General features: G+C 42.3%; 1 protein-coding gene across 1 annotated transcript in view; it reads right to left on the bottom strand.

Annotated features, from left to right (window-relative positions):
• The window catches only part of kcnh5b (potassium voltage-gated channel, subfamily H (eag-related), member 5b), an 89,806-nt gene that overhangs the window by 57,480 nt on the left and 5,356 nt on the right, over positions 1 to 26,970 (bottom strand). The window contains exons 3-6 of the mRNA XM_046309055.1: positions 14,646 to 14,752; positions 14,352 to 14,501; positions 12,005 to 12,141; positions 5,602 to 5,994 (exon numbers count right to left, since the gene is read on the bottom strand). Coding sequence (XP_046165011.1) covers positions 5,602 to 5,994; positions 12,005 to 12,141; positions 14,352 to 14,501; positions 14,646 to 14,752 — 787 coding nt within the window. The remainder of the gene's footprint in view (positions 1 to 5,601; positions 5,995 to 12,004; positions 12,142 to 14,351; positions 14,502 to 14,645; positions 14,753 to 26,970) is intronic.

Raw genomic sequence — 26,970 nt, 5'->3', positions numbered from 1 at the left:
TGACAAAAACATAATCATTGGAAACATTGATTACATTTGGATACGATCACATATGTCTCTCTATTTATGCGTTGGAATACTTTGGGGCTGGGAATTGCCAGGTTCTTCACAACACAATATTAACATGATACTTAGGTGCCGATACGAAATGTTTGCGATTTGATAATGTGATTTTTTTGCGGTTCGATGTTCCACACATATCACTCACCATATGTCTGCTGCAGAGGAACAAGAGAGATCCCTGAGAAGTGCTTTGATCAGTCATGGAAATAAATGTGATGAAAACAAAATGCTTCACTATTTGAATAGAAGATGGAGAACAAGCTATGAACGAAAAATACTGGCGTTTTGGTGCAGGTACTGCCGAATAGTGCAAAACTAATATTGCGATATTGTCAAAACTAATATTGCAATCTATCGTCAAAACTAATATTGCGATATGTAACTGGATAGATTTTTCCACCATCAGTAGAATACATGATTTCCTGGTGATTTTTGTCTTTTAGGTGCAACAAAAAATGTTGCTCTGAAAACTTGGGTGGACAAATAAATGAACACTTGGGGAACACTAGCGTATAGCGAATAAAACTCAACATATATCGAAGCACCTGCAGCAACTAAAGACATTTCAATGTGTAGCAAAGCACTTGGTATTCTGCATAGCACCTGATTTAAAATCAACTATAAAGCCACAATGTTGAAAGGCAAAAACTGTCATCACAATGTAAACCTCCAGAGAAAAAAGGGCAAAATAACAACCCAGACATAAAATAAAATTATCCTTATTATCTCTTCCTGTTTGACATCTCTTTGTCTTTCCCTGTCATTCTCTCTCTCACCTCTCACTCCTCTATTATATTTTATATGTTCTCCCACTCTACACTGCATGATTCAGAGTGACGGTAGGTCTTGGGAACACACTACAATACACTGTGCACATTGGTCACCACACCCGGGCTGTACCTTACCCTTTTCCCTCAATATGAGCTCACATCTTGACACAGAGACAAATCATCACTTTGAGTTTTGTGGTTGTGCATTTGAATCCTATTGATTTCCTATCAGCCCCTCATGGCTGCTCTTGCCCCTCCCCGTCTGTGAGCAAGTGGACCTCACAGCCACATCCCAGCAGGAGCTCTCAGAAACTATCAGGCCCACCTGAGAAAACCCACAGAGACACACAAACCTGAACTAACATACAGCAGGAGACCATTCACCTACTGCATCCTGAACAGACACCAATACAAGACATAGTTCACGTCTTCACACTAGCTTCAAATAACATCAGGGAACCAGTTCTCTTATTCTAGAAACCTGGGCACATCAGCCATCAATACAGAAAACATGTATTTTATATAACCTACAGTCAATGTTCCCTCTAAGCTGCTCACACAGCTCGTCTCAGACTGCTGCTGCACAGACTCAATATCAGCCCGGGCAGAAAAGCACTAGATTGAACTTCACTCAACTTCTAGATTTTTCCCCTTTAGTTAACACTATCAACATTTCGCTCTGCTGTGGGAATTGTGCTCGAATCAACGCAATATTAGTCACTTTCAATGTAGCATAACGAAACAAAATAAACTATCCAAGACATGGTATGGAAAACGAAGTGTGAAATAGATTTTACTGTAGCCAGAGCACATTGGAGTAGGATTCTATTGCATTGACATGCACAACTCCGGCCTGTACTCTAGACAGACCGGTGCACCGTAACCAATCAGAGCTGCAGTAGGCCGATAGCCATTGGCATATGTGGAACTGAACTGTGTTTAGGCAACAGTATGAGTGGTCATGAGTAGATGTGCTTGTTTTGAGATCAAAGTGAGAGCTGCATGTAGCCACGTGTGCACAATTGTTCATATTCTTTGCTAGTTAGTGAGTTATTAGCCCAGTTATAGCAACACTGGGGGAGTGGTTTCCTCCAACAAGAGCCCAAAATGTTTGCCTTTCTAGCCATCTTTGAGAAGCAAGTCAGGTAAAGAGCTTATTTAAGTCTTAAAGGGGAAGAGTTGTGTTTTGAGATGGTCTTGAATAAGCTAAGTAGCCAATAGGCATATAAGTAGCCAATAGGCAGAGTGTAGCATAATTTGTCTGATTCTCTGTAATGATGGCATGGGAATAATAATACATTTTATTTTGTAAAGTGGTTTCTTGCATCAAACAACACACCATTTTCAGTTACATCCTTATCTGAAGGACAAGTGGAGCATGGCAAGCCAAAACCTGCGGACTCTCCTTCACCGCAGCCAACATGAGTAAAACATTTAAACGTGTTAAACCTCGCAAGGCTGCCGGCCCAGACTGGCATCCCTAGCTGCATCCTCAGAGCATGCACTGATCAGCTGGCTGGTGTGTTTACAGACATATTCAATCAATCCTTATCCCAGTCTACTGTTCCTACATGCTTCAAGAGGGACACCATTGTTCCTGTTCCCAAGAAAGCTAAGGCAACTGAGCTAAACGACTATCGCCCTATAGCACTCACTTCCGTCATCATGAAGTGCTTTGAGAGACTAGTCAAGGATCATATCACCTCCACCCTACCTGACACCCTAGACCCACTCCAATTTGCTTACAGCCCCAATAGGTCCACAGACGACGCAATCGCAATCACACTGCCTTAACCCATCTGGACAAGAGGAATTCCTATGTAAGAATGCTGTTCATCAACTACAGCTCAGCATTTAACACCATAGTACCCTCCAAACTCGTCATTAAGCTCGAGACCCTGGGTCTCGACCCCGCCCTGTGCAACTGGGTCCTGGACTTTCTGACTGGATGCCCCCAGGTGGTGAGGATAGGTAACAACATATCCACCCAGCTGATCCTCAACATTGGGGCCCCACAAGGGTGCGTTCTTAGCCCTCTCCTGTACTCCCTTCTCACCCATGACTCATGACTGCGTGGCCATGCACACCTCCAACTCAATCATCAAGTGTGGTGTCAGGAAAATAACCTCACAAGCAACGTCAACAAATCAAAGTAGATGAAACAGCAGAAGGAGCATCCCCCTATCCACATCGATGGTACAGTACTGGAAAAGATGGGAAGTTTTAAACTCCTCGGCGTACATATCACGGACAAACTGAAATGGTCCACCCACACATACAGTGTGGTGAAGAAGGCCCAACAGCGTCTCTTCAACCTCAGGAGGCTGAAGAAATTTGGCTTGTCACCAAAAACACTCACAAACTTTTATAGATGCACAATCGAGAGCATCTTGTCGGGCTGTATCACCACCTGGTACGGCAACTGCTCCACCCACAACCCCAAGGCTATCCAGAGCACAACACATCACCGGGGACAAACTACCTGCCCTCCAGGACACCTACACCACCCGATGTCACAGGAAGGCCAAAAAGATAATCAAGGACAACAACCACCTGAGCCACTGGCTGTTCACCCTGCTATTATCCAGAAGGCGAGGTCAGTACAGGTGCATCAAAGCTGGGACCGAGAGACTGAAAAACAGCTTCTATCTCAAGGCCATCAGACTGTTAAACAGCCATTACTAACATTTAGTGGCTGCTGCCAACATACTGACTCAAATCTCTAGCCACTTTAATAATAACAAATTGGATGTAATAAATGTATCATTAGTCACTTTAAACAATGCCACTTTATATTATGTTTAACTACCCTACGTTACTCATCTCATATGTGTATACTGTACTCTATACCATCTACTGCATCTTGCCTATGCCGTTCGGCCATCGCTCATCCATATATTTACATGTACATATTCTTATTCATTCCTTTACACTTGTGTAAAAGGTAGTCGTTGTGAAATTGTTAGATTACTTGTAGATTTTTACTGCATGGTCGGAACTAGAAGCACAAGCATTAACATCTGCTAACCATGTGTCAGTGACCAATAATATGTGATGTGATTTGATTTGAAGCCCTGCATGTTTTTTTCTAAAGTCTCATGGAATGTAGGCCTACATTGAACATCACACATTGGCTCCTACTGTAGGCTGAACGACGGAACAGCTGTTTTCATGTTAAAATGTTATGGGATGCATTTTCTCAAATGTTTTATGGTAGGCCACTCTGGTATGGCTACATTATGATAAAGTAGCCACATTAGCCTATATGGCCACTGTTAAAACAGTAACTTAAAACGGGTACAGCCTCAGTATTCACAGTAAACACGCGACGGAAGTTGCACAGAATATTCAAGTTGGTGCTCAACAGACCTGAAATTTACTCAGTGCTGAACAAATTTGAGGGAACATTGCCTACAGTATACATAACCTATTTAAACATGTATTTTTTATAACCTACACAGCAAAGTACAGTATCATTGACCTGGATACACAAACACACACTCACTCACTCTCTCCTAAAACATGTGTTTTATGAGCTATACTAATTAAATGACCGTGATGGAGCACCTATTATTGAACTCTAGAAAAGCAGTAACACAGTCCATAAGTTTTTCTGTTTAAAATCCAATTAATTGTGTTCTGTATGATTGGGTTGAAGGAGTATTGATAATTGCTTCTCCTGGAGGACTGAAAATCGTCTAGAGCTCATCAGGCAAAGTGGTTTTGACAGAAGCCCACATTTCTGGATTTCAGAGCCGACATAAGAACCAACTGTTAGAAGTACAACTGACAAATACCTACAACTTAGACACTTCATAGAGGGTCAGAAGAAAGTCGATAAACTACGTTTTCAAATGACTGAAACTATTTAAAGAATCCTACCGTTCGGAGAGGTTTAATCTCCATATATATTCTATTTTATTGAACAGAAGTGCCTCATCCTATGCTGCGTTGAGACATGTTTGGGAGAGAGACATTGGACATGCATTTGGTGAGGAAGAATGGGCTTCTATCTGCAAAAGGGTCTACCCCAAATGCATACGAGCTAAATTTCCCATTTTTTCATAGAACCTACTTTACACCTGTCCGCTTTCACAGAATGTATTCCAATGCAACACATTTCTGTTTCAAATGTAAACAGGATACTGGCACCTTCATGTGCGTTTTTTGGTACTGTAGCATAATCCAGTCTTATTGGAATGATATTCACTTACACATACAGTATATCTTGGGTAGGTAATTAGCTTTTTCACCAAAGTAAAATTTTGCTCTATTTTGATTGTAACGTCATGTTTGACCCTGACTCTGAACATCTGTTCAATACCCTTGTTAACTTAGCCCAAAAAATGTATATTGTTTTTATGGTCCACACCTGAAGTACCATCTGCGAGAATGTGGCTTTCAAGCTTCTGCTATCCAAGCTCTAGAGAAATGTACATTTGATTTACACCAGAGGTCTGATACATTTTGGAAAATGTGGTCTCCATTGTTGTCCTATGTAGAAAACCTCCCATAAATGCCCGTGTTATAATTGTAATGTTTGTATATATTGTTTTCTCTCCATTTTATGACTGCCTTTTTGTATAATGTTTTGCTGTATCCTTATTTATTCCTTTCATTGTACTTAGTCATTGCACTTTGTTTGGTTGTCTATGTAACCCCTATTAAAAGAAAATAACATTCTAATAAAAAGATAATTACAAAAAATAAATACAATTTCAAAGATCCTAAACCATCACCACCCCTTCCCCGAGCCAGCCTACCATACCTCATCCACATTCTCAAAGGCATTGATGATGTCATAGGGCAGGCAGGACAGCAGGTCGATGACGAACCAGGTCTTCAGGTAGTTCATCCTGATCAGCTTGGGGTCTGAGATGACCTCCCCACCGGGCCCCACGAAGGTGGTGTGGAAGTTGAGTACGATGTCCACCAGGAAGATGACATCTACCACGCTGTCCAGCACCAGCCACACGATGTTGTTCTGCTTGGTCTTGAAGGACACGTTGTAGGGCACCATGATGGCCGTGTAGAAGGTGAGAACGAGGATGACCCAGTCCCAGGTGGTCTTGAAGGTGCAGTAATGGAGGATGATGTGAGGGGGAGTCTTAGGAGCCTCCTGTTTGTACTGGGGGAGGATGTCTGAGCCTAGCTGGAGAACCTGAGCGCACACAGAGAGATGGAGAGAGAGAGAGAGAGAGAGAGAGAGAGAGAGAGAGAGAGAGAGAGAGAGAGAGAGAGAGAGAGAGAGAGAGAGAGAGAGAGAGAGAGAGAGAGAGAGAGAGAAAGGGACTGACAGTTATAGGAGGAGGAGACACTTTCCATGTTAAAGTTGATTGTTCATATCTCATACAGACTATATCAGGAATGGGGCTTCCTGACTCCATGTTATAAAAGCGGGTTGGGTGCTCGCTGAGAAGATAAACAGAGGCTACAATTCTCATCTAATCCTCATCATCAGATGTGCCAATCAAACAGGCCTCAGTCAAGACCAGAAGCGCTGTGCAAAATGAGAACTTCAATTAAGCACACAAAAACCTTCTCAGAGAAATAGCAGCACATCTGACATTCCACATACTCAATATGAGACGTCAGATGCTCTTCAGATGAATCACCTGCCTAATCTATTGAATGTTCCCCAGATATTACAAACCCACTCAGACATCTTGTTATTGGTTATGTAAATGAGAAGAGATAGTAAAACTCATCCTTCTTTACTGAGGTTTGATTTAGTCTTACCTCTCTGTCTGAGAGAGACCGGTAAAGGGTAAGCAAATCACAAAATCCAAATCACAATCCCCTTTGCATGAATTGACAGTAAGTATAATTTCATGTTGATACATTTAATTCGGAAAGTATTCAGGCCCCTTCACTTTTTCCACATTTGTTTACGTAACAGCCTTATTCTGAAATTCATTCAATTGTTTTTTCCCTCATCAATCTACACACAATACCCCATAATGACAAACAAAAACACGTTTTTAGAAATGTTTGCCACTGAAATATCACATTTACATGAGTATTCAGACCCTTTACTCAGTACTTTGTTGAAGCACCTTTGACAGCAATTACAGGGTTGAGTATTCTTGGGTATGACGCTACAAGCTTGGCACACCTGTATTTGGGGAGTTTCTCCCATTAATCTCTGCAGATCCTCTCAAGCTTTGTCAAGGTTGGATGGGGAGCGTTGCTGCACAGCTATTTTCAGGTCTCTCCAGAGATGTTAGATCGGGTTCAAGTCCGGGCTCTGGCTAGGCTACTCAAGGACATTCAGAGACTTGCCCACTCGTCCATTGTCTTGGCTGTGTGCTTAGGGTTTTGTCCTGTTGGAAGGTGAACCTTCGACCCAGTCTGAGGTACTGAGCGCTCTGGAGCAGGTTTCATTCAAGGAACTTTCTGTACTTTGCTCCGTTTATCTTTCCCTGACTAGTTTCTCAGTCCCTGCTACCTCCCTGACCAAGGCCCTTCTACCCGGATTGCTCAGTTTGGCCAGCTCTAGGAAGAGTCTTGGTGGTTCCAAATTTCTTCCATGTAAGAATGATGGAGGTCGCTGTGTCCTTGGGGACCTTCAATGCTGCAGAAATGTGTTGGTACCCTTCCCCAGATCTGTGCCTCAACACAATCCTGTCTCTGAGCTCTACAGACAAACTCCTTCAATTCCTTTTTGCTCTGACATGCACTGTCAACTATGGGACCTTATACAGACAGGTGTGTGCCTTTCCAAATCATGTCCAATCAACTGATTTGACCACATATGGACTCAATTCAAGTTGTAGAAACATCTCAAGGATGATCAATTGAAACAGGATGCACATGAGCTCAATTTCAAGTCTCATAGAAAAGGGTCTGAATACTTGCATAAATAAGGTATTTCAGTTCGTTTTTTTTATACATTTGCTAAAAGTTCTAAAAACCTGTTTTCACATTGTCATTATGGTGTATAGTGTGTAGATTTATTTTTTAAATCAATTTTAGAATAGGCCTGTAACATAAGAAAATGTGGAAAAAGTCAAGGGGTCTGAATACTTTCTGAATGCACTGTAGATGTTGTTCATCGGTACTTACCAAAGGGGGCAGGATTGAAAATCCAACACTAAGGTTTATGTCAAATAATCCACTGCCCTGAAACATCAATAGATGACTCAGGACAGTTAGACAGCCAGGTAAGGTCACTTAGCTTGGGAAAAGATAAGGTAAAGTGAACATGGCTCGTCCCAAAACAAGTCGTCTGAGTTTCCAGCAGACGGAGACAGTGAAAGTGCTCGCGGCACACTGCCTCCGTCTCACTGCTATGCATGCAATATTAATGATGCCCAGTACAGACGCAGCCCACAGCGAACTGTACAAGATCATTAGCCAGCAAGAATCCTCTCATCCGGAAGCAGTCTTTATTGTCGCGGGCGACAGAGGACAGAGAAGGCAGACTCAGTGCTGCAGGACCGTTTTGAGAATAGTGTTTGGAATATGTTCAAAGATTCACCCACCCAGGACTCATCCATCAACATTGTGGAATATACATTGTCAGTCACAGGCTTCATTAGTAAATGTGTTGATGATGTTGTACCCACAATAACAATCCGGACATACCCCAACCAAAAACCCTGGATGAACATAGATATCCGTACCTTGCTGGGAGCCCATACTGCCGGATTAAACTTGAATTGATGTTTAACATCTCAGACTCGCAACGCATGTGGCAAGGACTACAGACTATCACAGACTACAAAGGCAAATCCAGCCCACCGAAGCCTCCCTCCCAGATGAGCTTAACCTCTTGGAACACTAGGGGCAGTATTTCATTTTTGGATGAAAAAACGTTCCCGTTTTAAACAAGATATTTTGTCACGAAAAGATGCTCGACTATGCATATAATTGACAGCTTTGGAAAGAAAACACTCTGATGTTTCCAAAACTGCAAAGATATTATCTGTGAGTGCCACAGAGCTGATGCTACAGGCGAAACCAAGATGAAACTTCAAACAGGAAATGAGCTAAATTTGAGGCGCAGTTTTCCATTGTCTCCTGTGGCTGTGAATGCGCCCTGAACGAGCCTACACGTTCTGCCGTTTCCCCAAGGTGTCTGCAGCATTGTGACGTGTTTGTTTGTAGGCATATCATTGGAAGATTGGCCATAAGAGACGACATTTACCAGATGTCTGCCCAGTGTCCTTTGTCCAAATTGGTGCGTAATCTCCAAGCTGCACGCATTCATCCATGTGATTCAGAGGAGAGAGGAGACTTCCACGAACGATATATCATCGAAGAGATATGTGAAAAACACCTTGAGGATTGATTCTAAACAACGTTTACCATGTTTCAGTCAATATTATGGAGTTAATTTGGAAAAAAATTCAGCGTTTTGATGACTGAATTTTAATTTTGTTTTTTGGTAGCCAAACGTGACAAACAAAACGGAGCAATTTCTCCTACACAAAGAATCTTTCAGGAAAAACGGAACATTTGCTATCTAACTGAGAGTCTCCTCATTGAAAACATCCGAAGTTCTTCAAAGGTAAATTATTTTATTTGAATGCTTTTATTGTTTTTGTGAAAATGTTGCCCGCTGAATGCTAACGCTAAATGCTACGCTAGCTATCAATACTGTTACACAAATGCTTGTTTTACTATGGTTGAAAAGCATATTTTGAAAATCTGAGATGGCAGTGTTGTTAACAAAAGGCTAAGCTTGAGAGCTAATATATTTATTTAATTTCATTTGCGATTTTCATGAATAGTTAACGTTGTGTTATGCTAATGAGCTTGCGGGATAATTACACTCGTGGATACAGGTTTTTTTCGTAGCTAAACGTGATGAACAAAACAGAGCTATTTGTCCTAAACAAATAAAAACTGAACATTTGCTATCTAACTGAGAGTCTCCTCATTGAAAACATCTGAAGTTTTTCAAAGGTAAATTATTTTATTTGAATGCTTTTCTTGTTTTTGTGAAAATGTTGCATGCTGAATGCTACGCTAAATGCTATGCTTGCTATCAATAATCTTACACAAATGCTTGTTTTGCTATGGTTGAAAAGCATATTTTGAAAATCAGAGATGACAGTGTTGTTAACAAAAGGCTAAGCTTGAGAGCTAATATATTTATTTCATTTGCGATTTTCATGAATAGTTAACATTGCGTTATGGTAATGAGCTTGAGGCTGTATTCATGATCCCGGATCCGGGATGGCTAGAATCAAGAGGTTAACTATGCTCGCTTCGAGGCAGACAATACCGAGCCATCCAAGAACAATCTTCCTGATCTGGACAACCAGGTGCTTTCGCTTTCCAAGGCTGACGAGGAAAACTCTCAAAAGAGTAAATACTCAAAGTTGCCGGCACAGATGGCATCCCTGTCCACGTACTCAGAGTGTGTGCTGACCAGCTGTCTTCTCTGACATCTTTAACCTGTACCTGTCCCAGGCTGTAGTCTCCACCAACTTCAAGGAGACCACCATCACCCCAGTGCCCAAGAAAAATAAGGTGACATGCCCAAATGACTATCATGCCTTCGCACTCACCCCGGTCATCATGAAGTGCTTCAAGAAGCTGGTCATGGCCCACATCATGGCCAGCATGCCAGGCACACTGGACCCATGACAATTGTCCTACCACTCCAACAGATTCACGGAAGATGCCATTTCCATCGCTACTCAAACGGCCGTAACACATCTGAGAATGTTATTCATTGACTACATTCTAGCATTCAAGACTATTGCTCGCTCCAAGCTCGACACTAAGCTCGACACTAAGCTCAGAGCCCTGGGTCTGGACACCAGCCTATGCAACTGAATTCTGGACTTCCTGACCACAGGCTGTGAGGATTGGCAACAACACCTTCTCTACAAAGACTCTTAACACAGGGGTCCCCCAGGGGTGTTTCCTCAACTTTCTGCTGTACTCCTTTTTCGACCACGACTGTGGCTTTGCACGACACCAACTCCATCATCGAGTTTCCTGATGACAGCTTAGTTGTAGGCCTGACAACCAATAATTACAAGTCAGCCTATAGGGAGGAGGTAAGTGAACTGGCATTGTGGAGTCAGGACAACAAACTCTCTCTCAATGTCAGCAAAACAAAGGAGTTGATTGTCAACAGGACTGCAGTAGAGATACTTAAGTTCCTTAGCATCTACATCACCGACTGCTTGACATGGACCAACAACACCACCATTCTTGTCAAAAAGGTGCAACAGCGTCTCTACTTCCTGAGGCGGCTGAAGAAATTCGGCATGCCACCCCGGTTCCTCTCCAAATACTACCGCTGCATCATTGAGAGAGTCCTGACCAGTTCCATCACGGCCTGGTACGGAAATTACTCCGTCCATGACCGCAAGGCCCAGCACATCACTTGGATCGTGCTCTCACCCATCCAGGACATCTACTCGAAACAGTGCCTGAGGAAGGCCCGCAGCATTATCAAGATCCCCCACACCCCAGCCATGAGCTGTTCACTTCCTTACCATCTGGCAGATAGTATTGGAGCATGAGGTCTGATGCCAACCGGCTCAGAGACCGTTTCTATCTACAAACCATCAGACTGCGGAACACCCTTCACTGGACTGACCAGCTGCTCTTTTCCGCACCTTAGCACACACACTCACTCACTCACTCACACACCCACACAGACATCCACACATCCACTCATATACATTTATGCTTCACACACATCACAACTGCTGCCAACAGACTTATTATAATAGCTAAATACTTCACAATTTAAACACTTGACCCACAATCCTCCCTTCTTCAAAACACATGTAAATATTGGACTATAAATTGTGCCTTCTTATGTTATACTTATGGTGTATAGCAAAAGTATCCCGTACATACGGCTAATAAAACCTGAACGTACAGTATGTATGGGGAGGTGTGTGTTTGTATGTGTGTACAGTCAAACATTAGGTCAATCAATTTTCTACCTAAAAGTCCTCTCTTGTATCTGCTTTTCTGTTTGTTATAAAATAAAATAAAAAGTTTTGGCCATCTCTGTTTTTCTCTCTGTTTAGCCCCTGTATGTTAATAGTCTTAATAGTCTGTCCTCTCTCTCTGCATTAGGCCCAGGACCTGAATGTGATGGAAGAGGTGATCAGGATGAGGATTGTCTGTCTAACTCCCTACACCACAACCCTAACCTGGTTTACTCCCAGCTCTACATGTGACACAGCACTTACCTCTGCCAGACGGGACTGCTTGGGTTGGCTGACCTCATGGCTGCTCATAGGAGTGAGCTGCTGTGGTGTGGTATGGTGGCTGGTGTTGCGGTTATTATGTGTCAGTGCCCGTGTCAGCCGTGCAAACTTGGTCCATCCTGCAGACATAAAAAACATTGACACATTTAGCACAGCTTGGTCATGTGGAAAGGGTACATAAATTATATACACTTTGAGAAACACTGAAAGCTAACGCTATTAACCATACATTGATACATGACTTCATCTAAAGATGACTTTATCTTGTTGTAAAACCAGCAGCTATGGATTCAAAGTCACAGTGATGATGTAGGCACTAGGCATGCACAGCAAAGTTCTGGGTCTTCTGTAGCTCAATTGGTAGAGCATGGCACTGGCAACACCAGGATAGTGGGTTTGAATCTGGGGACCCAGTATGCACGCATGACTGTAAGTTGCTTTGGATAAAAGTGTCTGCTAAATGGCATATATTATAACTACAGCCCCACTCTCACGCTGGCTGTATAAACCATAATAATGTGAAGACTATACAGGATGAAATATAAGATCAGTCAAACCCTTTCAGGTGCCATTACCACAGAGAGAAACAGGGATTTGAAATAGTCCTCAGCTCCAGGGCCTCATATCCTCTTTCACTTCCTTTCAAAAGTAGGTTAATTCAGCTATTTTTCCCAAAGGGTAGCAAGGTGAAAGGAGACCAGTGGCAGAGACCGACACAGGCCACAGCGGCAGCCTACTCACAATGGCACTGCAACAGATACAACTGACCTCCCCTCGGATGAAGAGAGTGTTAGGAGTTGTGTAACTCATTGTATACCGCCAGGGCAAAGCAGCACTCTACACCGACCATGTAAAGAGCCCCCAATCTTTACTGTAATAGCCCAAAAGAGCCTTGGAAAACAGGCTAATGTGCATTCTGCTAGCCCTCGAGAAAACAAAAAGAAAACAACCCGACCAGAAGAACCTAATACAATGGGGCGAAGTTAAAAATAGCAAGAACCAAATCCAAGCATTACCCCCGAACAAACTGCATATGATGATCAAATAATTTCTGCTCAAATACAGTCAGAGTACCCCCTCGAATCCTTTAGCTCCAGTGGCTGCTGAATTGTTGCCACCAATGCAAAAACTATGAGATAGTCGTTGGCTCAATGACTGGAAGTCTATGGGAACAGCTAGCATGTCATTGCACTAACACTAGAAGCAACCCCCCCCAAAAAAAAAAAATCCTAGGGGAAACACTGACAGTGAATACTTAACACTTTTGAATTCAAAGCGTGGACGAATACGTGTGGAAAGGCTAATCAGTCTAGATGGAGTCTCTCCTCCTCAACTGATGTGAATGGGTGTTGAGCTGTGGGAGCAGCTTGAGCTATAGCATGAGGAGGTTGTGTTTCTATAGTGTCAGCATTCAGCTTCCATGTCTGCAATCCCATAACACTGAACACTGCGACAGTCCACACTACAGCTCTGCTCTGGGTCCACTCCTAATCAGTGACCCCTTGACAAGGTCTGGACACACAGCAGTCATTCTATGGTAAGGTCATCACAAGCAATTAGAGGACAGATACTAATAAGCTCCTAATAAAATACAAAATAGTGGAAAATATAAACGGATTAAAGTAACGTTAAGTGGAACCGCGGGCATTGTGTGCGGTGCTCATTTCACCCCGGAGGATTTCAATGGCTTCATTGTGAGTAGTTTACATACTGAACTTTTAATGTTAAATTGTAAATTGAGACTGTATGATTTTATTTGTCAAATGTATGAATGGAATGTATACATGTAAATGGACTCATATTATTATTATATTTTGACAAAAGATAAAAGTCCCTTAACTTGACTGAAAACGACAACAACAATAGAAGTTGCATGTCCTGTAAAGTGTTCAACAAAACCTTTTGACAATATCCCTGACTGTCATGGTATTGTTTCTGGTCAACCTGCTCCCAACATTAACAGCATGTAAAGCCCATATTAATCATCATGTGTTGATCATCATGTGTTAGTCATCTTCCAATCCTATGAGCTTGGTTTCCCAGCAGTAAGTGGGGGGGTGGGGGAGGGAGTGGTCCCTCAGGGGTACAGCATTCTTCTTGTCAAAGGGCAAACACACCCACTTAACACTGCTAAGAACAGAACCCAGGGCAAAGTCCTGACAACGTGCATCACTCATCTAGGAGGAGAGGGTAAAAACACCCACATCTTCTGTAGGTTCTGCCCACAACAATCACAAGACCTTTTTATTTCCAGTAATTCATAGACTGGCTCTTCATAACAAGCAAACAGCCACAGTTCAGCATGATCGAGACCCACAGAGAGACTTACCCGAAGTGGACTCGTCCTTACCCTTAGTGGACTCGTCCTCGATGGGCTGCTTGAAGACAGTGATGTCTTTGAAGGTGCACAGGAAGAGAACCACTTTGTCATTCTCATTCCTGATGGGGGCCACCTGCATATAGAACCACACTGGCGCCCCTGCAGACAGAATGGGTTCGTTACAATGTAGTAGTAACAGTTGCTTTTCTCATACGGTGCATGTTGTTTACATTTTCCTTTTTATACAATAGAATAGAATATACAGTGCATATACAATGCGAACAATTAAATGTGAACACTCACTGTTCTTCCTGTATAGCAAGACCTCAAAGCAGTTGGACTCATAATTATCAAATGTCTCTCTGACTTTGTCTATTGTCTTCTTGTCCGTCAGCTCTCCATACATAAAACTGGAAGAAAAGTGACGAATAAAATCAAAACGATTAGTCATTTGATCCTAACCACAGGTCTATATGCCAGATGTCATAAGGCATCAATTATGACAGTAATTAATCAATTAATGATCTAACTCATAAAAGCTCTCCTCCTTTTCATAGGCTCTGAATGTTCTTCCTACTAGTGGTGTGGGATCCGTTAAGAAAATGACTGTGCCTGCTTCTGTGGTTCAACCACTAGTCTACCCTTCCCTGATCAAGGCTGAGTTTAGATAGCCTAAGGCTAGGAGGCATTACTCACCAGAGTAACATCAAAGTGTGGTCAAACACACTGGTTACCTATAACTACAAGCATAGTTCCGTTTAGCATTTTTACATACAGTTGAAGTCGGAAGTTTACATACACCTTAGTCAAGTACATTTAAACTCAGTTTTTCACAATTCCTGACATTTAATCCTAGTACAAATACCCTGTTTTAGGTCAGTTAGGATCACCACATTATTTTTAAAATGTGAAATGTCAGAATAATATTCATCACATTCCCAGTGGGTCAGAAGTTTACATACACTCAATTAGTATTTGGTAGCATTGCCTTTAAATTGTTTAACTTGGGTCAAATGCTTCGGGTAGCCTTCCACAAGCTTCCCACAATAAGTTGGGTGAATTTTGGACCATTCCTCCTGACAGAGCTGGTGTAACTGAGTCAGGTTTGTAGGCCTCCTTGCTCACACACGCTTTTACATTTCTGCCCACAAATTTTCTATGGGATTGAGGTCAGTGCTTTGTGATGGCCACGCCAATACCTTGACTTTGTTGTCGTTATGCCATTTTTCCACAAATTCAGAAGCATGCTTGGGGTCATTGTCCATTTGGAAGACCCATTTGTGACCAAGCTTTAACTTCCTGACTGTTGTCTTGAGATGTTGCTTCAATATATCCACATAATTTTCTCTCCTCATGATGCCATCTATTTTGTGAAGTGCACCAGTCCCTCCTGCAGAAAAGCACCCCCACAACATGATGCTGCCTCCCCTGTGCTTCACGACTGGGATGGTGTTCTTTGGCTTGCAAGCCTCCTCATTTTTCCTCCAACCATAATGATGGTCATTATGGCCAAACAGTTTCATCAGACCAGAGGACATTTCTCCAAAAAGTACGATCTTTGTCCCCATGAGCAGTGGCTTCTTCCTTTCTGAGCGGACTTTCAGGTTATGTCGATATAGGACTCGTTTTACTGTGGATATAGATACTTTTGTACCCGTTTCCTCCAGCATCTTCACAAGATCCTTTGCTGTTGTTCTGGGATTGATTTGCACTTTTCGCACCAAAGTGCGTTCATCTCTAGAAGACCGAATGCGTCTCCTTCCTGAGCGGTATGGCGGCTGCGTGGTCCCATGATGTTTATACTTGCGTACTATTATTTGTACAGATGAACGTGGTACTGTCAGGCGTTTGGAAATTGCTCCCAAGGATGAACCAGACTTGTGGAGGTCTACAATTTTATTTCTGAGTTCTTGGCTGATTTCTTTTGATTTTCCCATGATGTCAAGCAAGGAGGCACTGAGATTGAAGGTGGGCCTTGAAATACATCCACAGGTTCACCTCTAATTGACTCAAATTATGCTAATTAGTCTATCAGAAGCTTCTAAAGCCATGACATTATTTTCTGGAATTTTCCAAGCTGTTTAAAGGCACAGTCAACTTAGTGCATGTAAACTTCTGACCCACTGGAATTGTGATACAGTGAATTATAATCTGTCTGTAAACAATTGTTGGAAAAATGACTTATGTCATACACAAAGTAGATGTCCTAACCGACTTGCCAAAACTATAGTTTGTTAACAAGAAATTTGTGGAGTGGTTGAAGAAAACGAGTTTTAAATAACTCCAACCTAAGTGTATGGAAACTTCAGACTTCAACTGTATTTCTTAACTTATTTCCAAGTGATCTTTAAAAACTATCCACAATGTACTATTTGTCAACGTCATATGGACAACCGGTGCTACTTAGCTAGTTCCAGCAGGCGAACGTTAGCTACTGGCCATGCTAGCATGTAACTGGAATGTGTCATAAAGGCACACAGGTGTCATTTGTAATGCCACATACAAGATGCATTGATGAGTCATCCTCTTATATGTCTGCCCTAGTTACTGTGGATTTGATATGTTGTTTTGTCTTCTCATATGTCACATTTATAGTTCTCACCTCACGTCATGACCAGGCAGTTATTGTGAAACAGCTGTCAATACAATTGATTAGAATAAAAGCTGAGGAAGAGGAAGATGATGTGATCATTGGGTGAGTAGTGACGTGCATATTGTAAATTGTGAAGACAACTTGGTTTGCCCTACAGCCTCCTTAAAAATGTCTGCCATTCTAATAAGGTTGGACATGTATTTTATTCACTCTCAGGGAGCTTGAAGCTTCAGCCAGTCTGGATGAGGAAAAACTTGTTATGTCTTCCAGTCCCAACTGATGAAGCTTTTCCAAGTCTGTGTTGGGTGTGGAGATTCCAGGGACTACGTCCACATCCAGACGAACAGCGCTCAACATCACGCAAATCTGCAGTTCGCGCAACCATGTGAGAGAATGATCCAGCCAGCCTATGATTGGGAGGGTGCCAGCAGGCAATCTTCTCCTTTTTGCTGACATTTTCGTGTCAAGTTGTATGCCAACCAATGTCCTCCGAATGCTTTGCATGATGGGAGTGGCCACCATTCATCGCAGCACATTCTTCTGTCACCAGCATAGCCACCTTGAGCCAGCAGTCTTCAAGACATGGGATGTCGAGCAGAGTGGCACCATCGAAATCCTCAAAGAAATGGGTGGAGATCTGTTCTTGGCAGCATATGGAGTGATAGTCCCGGAGTGATAGCCCGGCCACTCTGCAAAGTATGGGACATTCACTGCTGTTGAAAAGAGAATCAACAAGATCCTGAATATATAAATTGTTAAAACCTCTTAGCGCACAGATCCCACTATCAGGATCAATATCGACAACATCCGGTGAAGCTGGAGTGCGCCAAATTCAATTGACAAAATTGTCATATTAAACATTCATAAACATACAATTGTCTTACATCATTTAAAAGCTTAACCTCTTGTTAATTCAACCGCGTTATCAGATTTGAATAAGGCTTTACGGCGAAAGCATACCATGCGATTATCTGAGGACAGCGCCCCACATCAAAATACTTTTTCAAATCAGCACAGGGTCACAAAATCCCAAATAGCAATAAAATAAATCACTTACCTTTGAAGATCTTCCTCTGTTTGCAATCCCAAGTGTCCCAGCTACACAATGAATGGTCGTTCTGTTCGATAAAGTCCTTCTTTCTATCCCAAGAATATATGTTTAGTTGGCGAGCTTGATTCAGTAATCCACTCGTTCAACATGCATACAAACGAATCGAAAAAAATATCAGTAAAGTTCGTCCAAACAAGTCAAACGATGTTTCTAATTAATCCTCAGGTACTCTAATATCTAAATAAAAGATCACATTTAAGACGGGGGGGAATAGTATGTTCAATAGGAAAGGTGAATAACGAAGAGCGTGCACCTCATTTACACGCACAACAAGACTACTTTTCTAATGAGAGACACCTTGGGAAAAACTACAACTACTCGTTTGTTTTTCAAAAAACAAGCCTGAAACCCTTTCTAAAGACTGTTGACATCTAGTGGAAGCCATAGGAACTGCAATCTGGGAGCTATTTGTTTGTATATCCCATACTAGCATTAAAATGGCCTGTGACCTCAAAAACGATTCCTCTGGTTTTCGCCTGCCATATCAGTTATGTTATACTCAGACATTATTTTAACAGTTTTAGAAACTTCAGAGGGTTTTCTATCCAATGCAACCAATTATAATCATATCCTAGATTCTGGGCCTGAGTAACAGACAGTTTACTTTGGGCACGACATTCATCCGAACTTCCGAACCCTGCCCCCTAGCCCTAAAAGGTTTTAATCTAATACATTTACAGTGCATTCGGAAAGTATTCAGACCCCTTGACTTTTTCCACATTTTTCTACGTTACAGCCTTATTCTAAAAATGTATTAAATATTTTTTCCCCTTCATCAATCTACGCACAATAACCCATAATGGCAAAGCGAAAACAAGTTTTTAGACACATTTACAAATCTATTAAAAAACAGAAATACCTTATTTACATAAGTATTTAACTTCTTGGTGACAGAGGGCAGTATTTTCACGTCCGGATGAAATGCATGCCCAAATTCAACTGCCTGCTACTCATCCCCAGAAGATAAGATATCCATATTATTAGTAGATTTGGATAGACAACACTCTGAAGTTTCTAAAACTGTTTGTATTATGTATGTGAGTATAACAGAACTTATTTAGCAGGCAAAACCCTGAGGGCAAACCATTTAGAATATTTTTTAGGTCACTTTTCAATTGATTTTCATTGGGAATCCAGATTTCTAAGGGACCTTCTTGCAGTTCCTATCGCTTCCACTGAATGTCAAAAGTATTTAGAAATTGGTTGAGGTTTTATCTTTGTGTAATGAAGAAGTATGGCCATCTTGAACGAGGGTCACGTGAAGTGTACTGTTAGATAGAGGCGCGTGACCAGAAAGCATACTACAGTTTGTTTTACTCCTGTATTGAACACAGATCATCCCGTCTTCAATTTTATTGATTATTTACGTAAAAAATACCTAAAGTTGTATTACAAAAGTAGTTTGAAATGTTTTGGCAAAGTTTACAGGTAACTTTTGAGATATTTTGTAATCAAGTTGCTCAAGTTGGAACCAGTGTTTTTCTGGATCAAACGCGCCAAATAAATGAACATTTTGGATATATAATCGACGGAATTAATCGAACAAAAGGACCATTTGTAATGTTTATGGGACATATTGGAGTGCCAGCAAAAGAAGCTCGTCAAAGGTAAGGCATGAATTACATTTTTATTTCTGCGTTTTGTGTCACTACTGCAGGGTTGAAATATGCTTTATCTCTTTGTTTACGGAGGTGCTATCCTCAGATAATAGCATCGTTTGCTTTCGCCGAAAAGCCTTTTTGAAATCTGACACGTTGGCTGGATTCACAACAAGCGTAGCTTTAATTTGCTTTCTTGCACATGTGATTTAATGAAAGTTTGATTTTTATAGTAATTTATTTCAATTTGGCGCTCTGCATTTCCCTGGCTCTTGGCCAGGTGGGATGCTAGCTTCCCATCAGACATGATTCAAACAGTTTTAAAACTTCAGTGTTTTCTATCCAAATCTAGTAATTGTATGCATATCTTATCCTCTGGGGATGAGTAGCAGGCAGTTGAATTTGGGCATGCATTTCATCCGGCTAGAGCGTCCCACATATCCCAGAGAGGTTAAACCCTTTGCTATGAGACTCGAAATTGAGCTCAGGTGAAATGGATAATTCTTGAGATGTTTCTACAACTTGATTGGAGTCCACCTGTGGTAAATCAATTGATTAGACATAATTTTGAAAGGAACACACCTGTCTATAAGGTCCCACAGTCAGAGCAAAAACAAGTGGAAGGAATTGTCCTTAGAGCGCAGAGACAGGATTGTGTCAAGGCACAGGTCTGTGGAAGGGTATATCTGCAGCATTTAAGGGCTCCAAGAACATAGTGGCCTCCATCATTCTTAAATGGAAGAAGTTTGGAACCACCAAGACTCTTCCTAGAGTTGGCCGCACGGCCAAATTGAGCAATTGGTGGAGAAGGGCCTTGTTCATTGAGGTGACCAAGAACCCGATGGTCACTTTGAAAGAGCTCCAGATTTCCTCTGTGGAGATGGGAGAAACCTCCAGAAGGACAACCATCTCTGCAGCACTCCACCAATCAGTTCTTTATGGTAGAGTGGCCAGACGGAAACCACTCCTCAGTAAAAGGCACATGACAGCCCGCTGGAGTTTGCAAAAAGGCACCTGTAGACTCTCAGACCATGAGAAACAAGATTCTCTGGTCTGATGAAAGCAAGATTGAACTCTATGGCCTGAACGCCAAGCGTCACGTCAGGAGGAAACCTGGCACCATCCCTACGGTGAAGCATGGTCATGGCAGCATCATGTTTCGGGGTTGTTTTTCAGAGTCAGGAACTGGGAGACTAGTCAGGATCAAGGGAAAGAGTATAAAGTATAGAGAAATCCTTGATGAAAAACTGCTCCAGAGCGCTCAGGGCCTCAGACTGGGGCAAAGGTTCACCTTCCAACAGGACAACGACCCTAAGCATCGAGCCAAGACAACGCAAGAGAGGCTTCGGGACAAGTCTCTGAATACCCAAGAAGACCCAAGGCTGTAATCAATGCCAATGGTGCTTCATCAAAGTACTGAGTACTGTAAATGTCATATTTCTGTTTTTTAAATTTGTAATACATTTGCAAACATTTCTAAACCTGTTTTTGCTTTGTCATTATAGGGTATTGTGTGTAGATTAATGAGGGGGGGGGAACAATGTAATCCATTTTACAATAAGGCTGTAACGTAACAAAATGTGGAAAAAGTCAAGGGGTCTGAATACTTTCCAAATGCACCGTATGCTGTCTATTGTTATACTGTAAAATCATGCAACAATTTGTTACATTGATGTGTCAAATCTGATTTGCTTACTTGCATTGTGCATTTAAGTGCATTTATTTTTTGTTTGTATCTAAGAGCAATGAGGTGAAGAGTGCCACGTGGTGTGATCTGGAGCGGTTGAAGAGGACTAAGCAGTGCTGAGCTGGTGGTTGGAACCCTCATCACTGACCCAAACAGACAGATCGTTAGATGGATCTGGGAGAACATGCCAGATACAAAGCATCGCTTTGATATTTGGCTAAATGGAAGAAATATTTAACTTTGTGTCATTATACTGTATAAGTGGGTATGACTATTCTACTCATCCATGTGTACATGTGTATTACCCATTTTCTACTGTGATTAGCTCTACACAAGAAAATTGACACCACTCGAGAGGGTGTGCTGATGTTGGGCAGTGGCGGAACTCCACTATCAACCACCCCTACTGGTCATATGACTCCTGAAGAAAGCAGGGAAATGATTGTGCCAAAATGGAAATGTTACACTGTACCACATACAGCCAATCTTACAATATAATAGTTCATTCTGTTTTTAAATCAAATTCCAGACTCTGGGACCTGAATGGGTTTGGAGAAGATTCTACATGGGGCCTTGATCCTGAAGGACATCTTGCAACGATCCACTGACTACCAGACATCAGGGCTAGGAGTACCACTCTCTGATGCTGCATTTCCTGTCGAAGCACTACCTTCTCCCACGAGGGAATGCATGCAGTGTTGGTAAAGCAATACTACTGAATCTGTCATTATTACAGTCAAGTGTATCAAAACCCGTTCCATTGTTTGTGTCTCTCAGTTGTAACCCAACTTTTGGGTTGGTGCTCTCATGGAATTTTTTATCCTTTTTGTTTTAGATCTTGCAGTCTTTTTTTTAACCTTTATTTAACAAGGCAAGTCTGTTAAGAACAAATTCTTATTAGTATGATGGCCTAGGAACAGTGCCTGGTTCAGGGGCAGAATGACAGATTTTTACCTTGTCAGCTTGGGGATTCGATCTTGCAACTTTTCGGAAACTAGTCCAACGCTCTAACCACTAGTTTACCTGCCGCCCCAGCCTTGCATTACAATGAGAACAGCGGACAGATGCAGGCAGTGAGAACAGACAACCTGCTGAGGTACTCCCTCTCCTTCCCAAGGGCCAAGAATTTTGGATATACAATTAGGCCAATGAAGACCAAAACCAAAAGTCAAATTATATACATGTTGAAATGTACTCTGTAGCCAGTTTCAGTATCCCACGAAGGACCACGCAATGAGGGATTATATAATGGGCTTTTTCTACATGCGGGTGGCTCTCTTCGTGCCTCAGCTTCTCCAGCCTGCTCTGGAATGACTTGAGACAGTACTTATGCAGCAAGTATTGTTGTTATCTCATTGCTAAAATACGGTGTCGTAATATTTGTATATTAAGGCAGTTTATACAATTTTAAAAACTTTACAATACAGTCACAGATTTCACAACACACTATGTGCCCTCGGGCCCCTACTCCAACACTACCACATATCTACAGTATTACATCCATGTGTATAGTACATATGCTATCGTGTGTGTGTCTATGTTTGTGTTGCTTCACAGTCCCCTCTGTTCCATAAGGTGTTTTTTTCAAATCAAATTTTACTGCTTGCATCAGTTACTTGATGTTAATGTTTGAGTAACTTCGGAATTATTTTTAAATATTTTTTTTCTGTCTTTCTCCCTGTCTCTTTCTCTAGGAACCTGATTACCACCTCAGTCCAACATCAGCCTTCTAATGTCACGCTTCCATCAACACACCTGTATCTAGCCCTAAGCTGATTTCTGCTGCGCCACTCGGGAGCCCCTAGTGGGGGGCACTTGAAGCTTGTGTAGGGCATGTTCTCCTCATTTTGTGAACCTATTTCTTATCCCATTGACTGCACACGGTTGTAACGCCCCAGATAGCTCCAAATCCAGCTGATCAACTGCCTGTGTCTGAACTTTCTAAAAAATAAAGGGAAAAAAGTGTATTACCATTGGTAGGGGGAGTGGTGTAACATTATTTGATTGCATTCAATTGAGGATTTTATTTAAAGATTAGTTAACTCGTGTTGAGTATGGACTCGGTGTCAGCATGCATCCTGGGTGTGGTCCTGCCGATAGGAATTGTAGGCTGTGAGCAGCACATTGACATCCAAGTAGATTGTGGGGAAGTCAGAATGTTGCATTATACCACCCACTAGTAGTAACGAAATAAGTGATATTATAGGGTGTATTCTCAGTAGCAAACTAGCAAGCCATATTACCAGACAACATTCCCTACACGTGGAGCCGCATCGCGCACGACAAGTTCAGCACCAGCAAGCTCTCTGTGCCATGCTTCTCAGTCAAATCGAAATAGGAAAGTGATCCCTGCCTCAGCTGCCTGCTCTGCCACCACCTCATCTTCATCAGATTTTCCAAAATGGTCAGGCCCAGGGGAAACATAGTTTCTGCTATGCTCGGTGTCGCTGCTTTTGTAAGAAATCTTGACATTTCATATCTGGTGAAAGTTTCCTCTGCAGGGATATGCTAGCTGGCAAGACTAGTTAGCTGGCTAAAAAGCTAGCTAGACTTATCACACCAGAAGTGCCTCTCTCTCGCTGGCTCTCTCTTTGTTTTGTAGCTAACTCAGCCTACAGTCCTTGCCATGATGGGCCACAGCCGTCAATATGTAAGTCTCCACTCTGTCTTAGCATTTTTTGTTTGGTTTAATCTGTTGGCGGGTTTTGTTTTATTCATGTTCTGTGGGTTAATGCCTGTGCTCGCTGGTCTTCATTTTTATAATGGTTTCTGGCTGGCTAGTTTGCTGGCTAAGATAACGTTAACTGCATATACAGTTCTGTAGAGAAGCGTCAAATGAACACATCCAGGCCAGATGTCAACCACAATAACAATACACAAGGATTCCCTCTCTACACTGGCCAAAGGAAGATGGAGGGCCACTCACAGCAAGCTCACAGCAGGAGTCGGCCTTCTCTTTTGCTCATCTCACACCTCTAGCAAAGATGTTTATAACTAACCCAAGAAAGACCACAGCCTGTCGTTTCCAATAGGAACAAATTGGTCATAGTGGGCAGAAGCAGCAAGGAGGGGGGCAGAGCCAAGCACGAGCTAGCGAGATCCTATTGGCACGTTCTAGCATTTATTTGCATATTTCCGTAGGGAACACCTACTCTGAAGTGCACGTGTGCAATAACTACATTTGCCCTTGTACTGCTTCTAAACAAGCAATTTATGGAAACTTTGGCAAAGAGTAAAAATTCTACAAAACGTAGTCCACTCTGTTCATAACATATTCTACTTTTGGGAACAGAAGACTGTATTGAGATCATCGATGAGAACATTTGCAGAATGTCAGCCAAAATCCATATCGTTCCATCTTCTCCAGCCACTAGGCTTCTTCTCACCACCATATTTGGTAGTGAGTGGAAACGCCAAGCGGATGCTTCACATTTATATATCTGGTGAAATATCTGTCTCATTGTTCTATCTGTGGCTTCTAGTCTTCATCAAAGCTTCTACTATCAGCAACAGGGGTGGCAGGTTTGAACCAAAGGGCACTCCAACTTTTGCTGGAGACATGGACAGAGCAGGATTCTGATGAAGAGTTTTTATGATGATGACTCAGCCAAGGGACTTCTGCACAATACACTGCGACAAATTTACCTCAACCTCTCTTATTTCCTCAAGAAAACAGCGTAAACGGACTGAAAATGACATGGTTCAATGTGTTGAGAGGGGGTGGGGGTTGCGTTATTTGTAACTTATATTGTACATAATGTTTCTGCAACCGTATCTACGGCAGAAAAGAGCTTCTGGATATCAGGACAGCGATCACTTACATCAAATTAGACAAAGATTTTTTCAACAACAAGCAAGACTCACATGATATTCTCCAAACATCCGGCAGGGCCGACATCACAGTTATTCGCAAGAGGAAGCGACGCAGGTACAGAGGATGAAGAGCCGGATGCCTCGTCCGTACACGCAGAAGGCGAGTAGGAAAGCTGCCGTTACCGTCAATATTACTTGCCAACGTGCAATCATTGGACAATAAATTAGATGAGGTACGATCACGAATATCCTACCAACGGGGCATCAAAAACTGTAATGTCCTATGTTTCACGGAATTGTGGCTGAATGACGACATGGATATTCAGCTAGCGGGATATATGCTGCCCCAGCAGGATAGAACAGCACACTCCGGTAAAACGAGGGGGGCGGTCTGTTCATATTTGTAAACAACAGCTGGTCAATGAAATCTAAGGAAGTCTCTAGATTTTGCTTGCCTGAAGTAGAGTATATTGTGAAAAATTGCAGGCTGTTTATTTACCACCACAAACAGATGCTGGCACTAAGACCACACTCAGTCAGCTGTATAAGGAAATAAGCAAACAGGAAATCACTAACCCAGAGGCAGCGCTCCTAGTGGCTGGAGACTTTAATGCAGGGAAACTTAAATCAGTTCTACCAAATCTCTATCAACATGTTAAATGTGCAACCAAAAAAATTCTAGATCACCTGTAATCCACACACAGAGACACGAAAAAAGCTCTCCCTCGCCCTCCATTTGGTAAATCCGACCACAACTCTAACCTCCTGATTCCTGCTTAAAAGCAAAAATTTAAGCAGAAAGCACCAGTGACTCGGTCTATAAAAAAGTGGTCAGATGAAGCAAATGCTAAACTTACAGGAATGTTTTGCTAGCACAGATTGGAATATGTTCCGGGATTTTTCCGATGACATTGAGGAATACAACACATCAGTCACTGACTTTATCAATAAGTGCATCGAGGACGTCGTTCCCACCGTGACTGTACGTACATACCTCAACCAGAAGCCATAGATTACAGGCAACATTGGCACTGAGCTAAAGAGTAGAGCTGCCGCTTACAAGGTGCAGGACTCTAACCCGGAAGTTTACAAGAAATCCCACTATGCCCTGCGACGAACCATCAAACAGGCAAAGCGTCAATACAGGGCTAAGACTGAATCATACTACACCGGCTACAACGCTCGTCGGATGTGGCAGGGCTTGCAAACTATTACAGGCTACAAAGGGAAGCACAGCCGTGAGCTGCCCAATGACACAAGCCTACCAGATGAGCTAAATCACTTCTATGCTCGCTTTGAGGCAAGCAACACTGAGGCATGTATGAGAGCATCAGCTGTTCCCGACTACTGTGTGATCATGCTCTCCGTAGCCGACATGAGTAAGACCTTAAAACAGGTCAACATACACTAGGCTGCGGGGCCAGACGGATTAGCAGGACGTGTGCTCCAGGCATGTGCTGACCAGCTGGCAGGTGTCTTCACTGACATTTTCAACATGTCCCTGATTGAGTCTGTAATACCAACATGTTTCAAGCAGACCACCATAGTCCCTGTGGCCAAGAACACAAAGGCAACCTGCCTAAATGACTACAGACCCGTAGCACTCACATCTGTAGCCATGAAGTGCTTTGAAAGGCTGGTAATGGCTCACATCACACCATTATCCCAGAAACCCTAGACCCACTCCAATTAGATCCACAGATGATGCAATCTCTATTGCACTCCACACTGCTCTTTCGCAACTCGACAAAAGGAACACCTATGTGAGAATGCTATTCATTGACTACAGCTCAGTGTTCAACACCATAGTACCCTCAAAGCTCATC

This window comes from Oncorhynchus gorbuscha, linkage group LG17 (assembly GCF_021184085.1).
Source record: "Oncorhynchus gorbuscha isolate QuinsamMale2020 ecotype Even-year linkage group LG17, OgorEven_v1.0, whole genome shotgun sequence".
NCBI classification, from domain to species: domain Eukaryota; kingdom Metazoa; phylum Chordata; class Actinopteri; order Salmoniformes; family Salmonidae; genus Oncorhynchus; species Oncorhynchus gorbuscha.
This window is presented reverse-complemented; position numbering and strand designations above follow the sequence as displayed.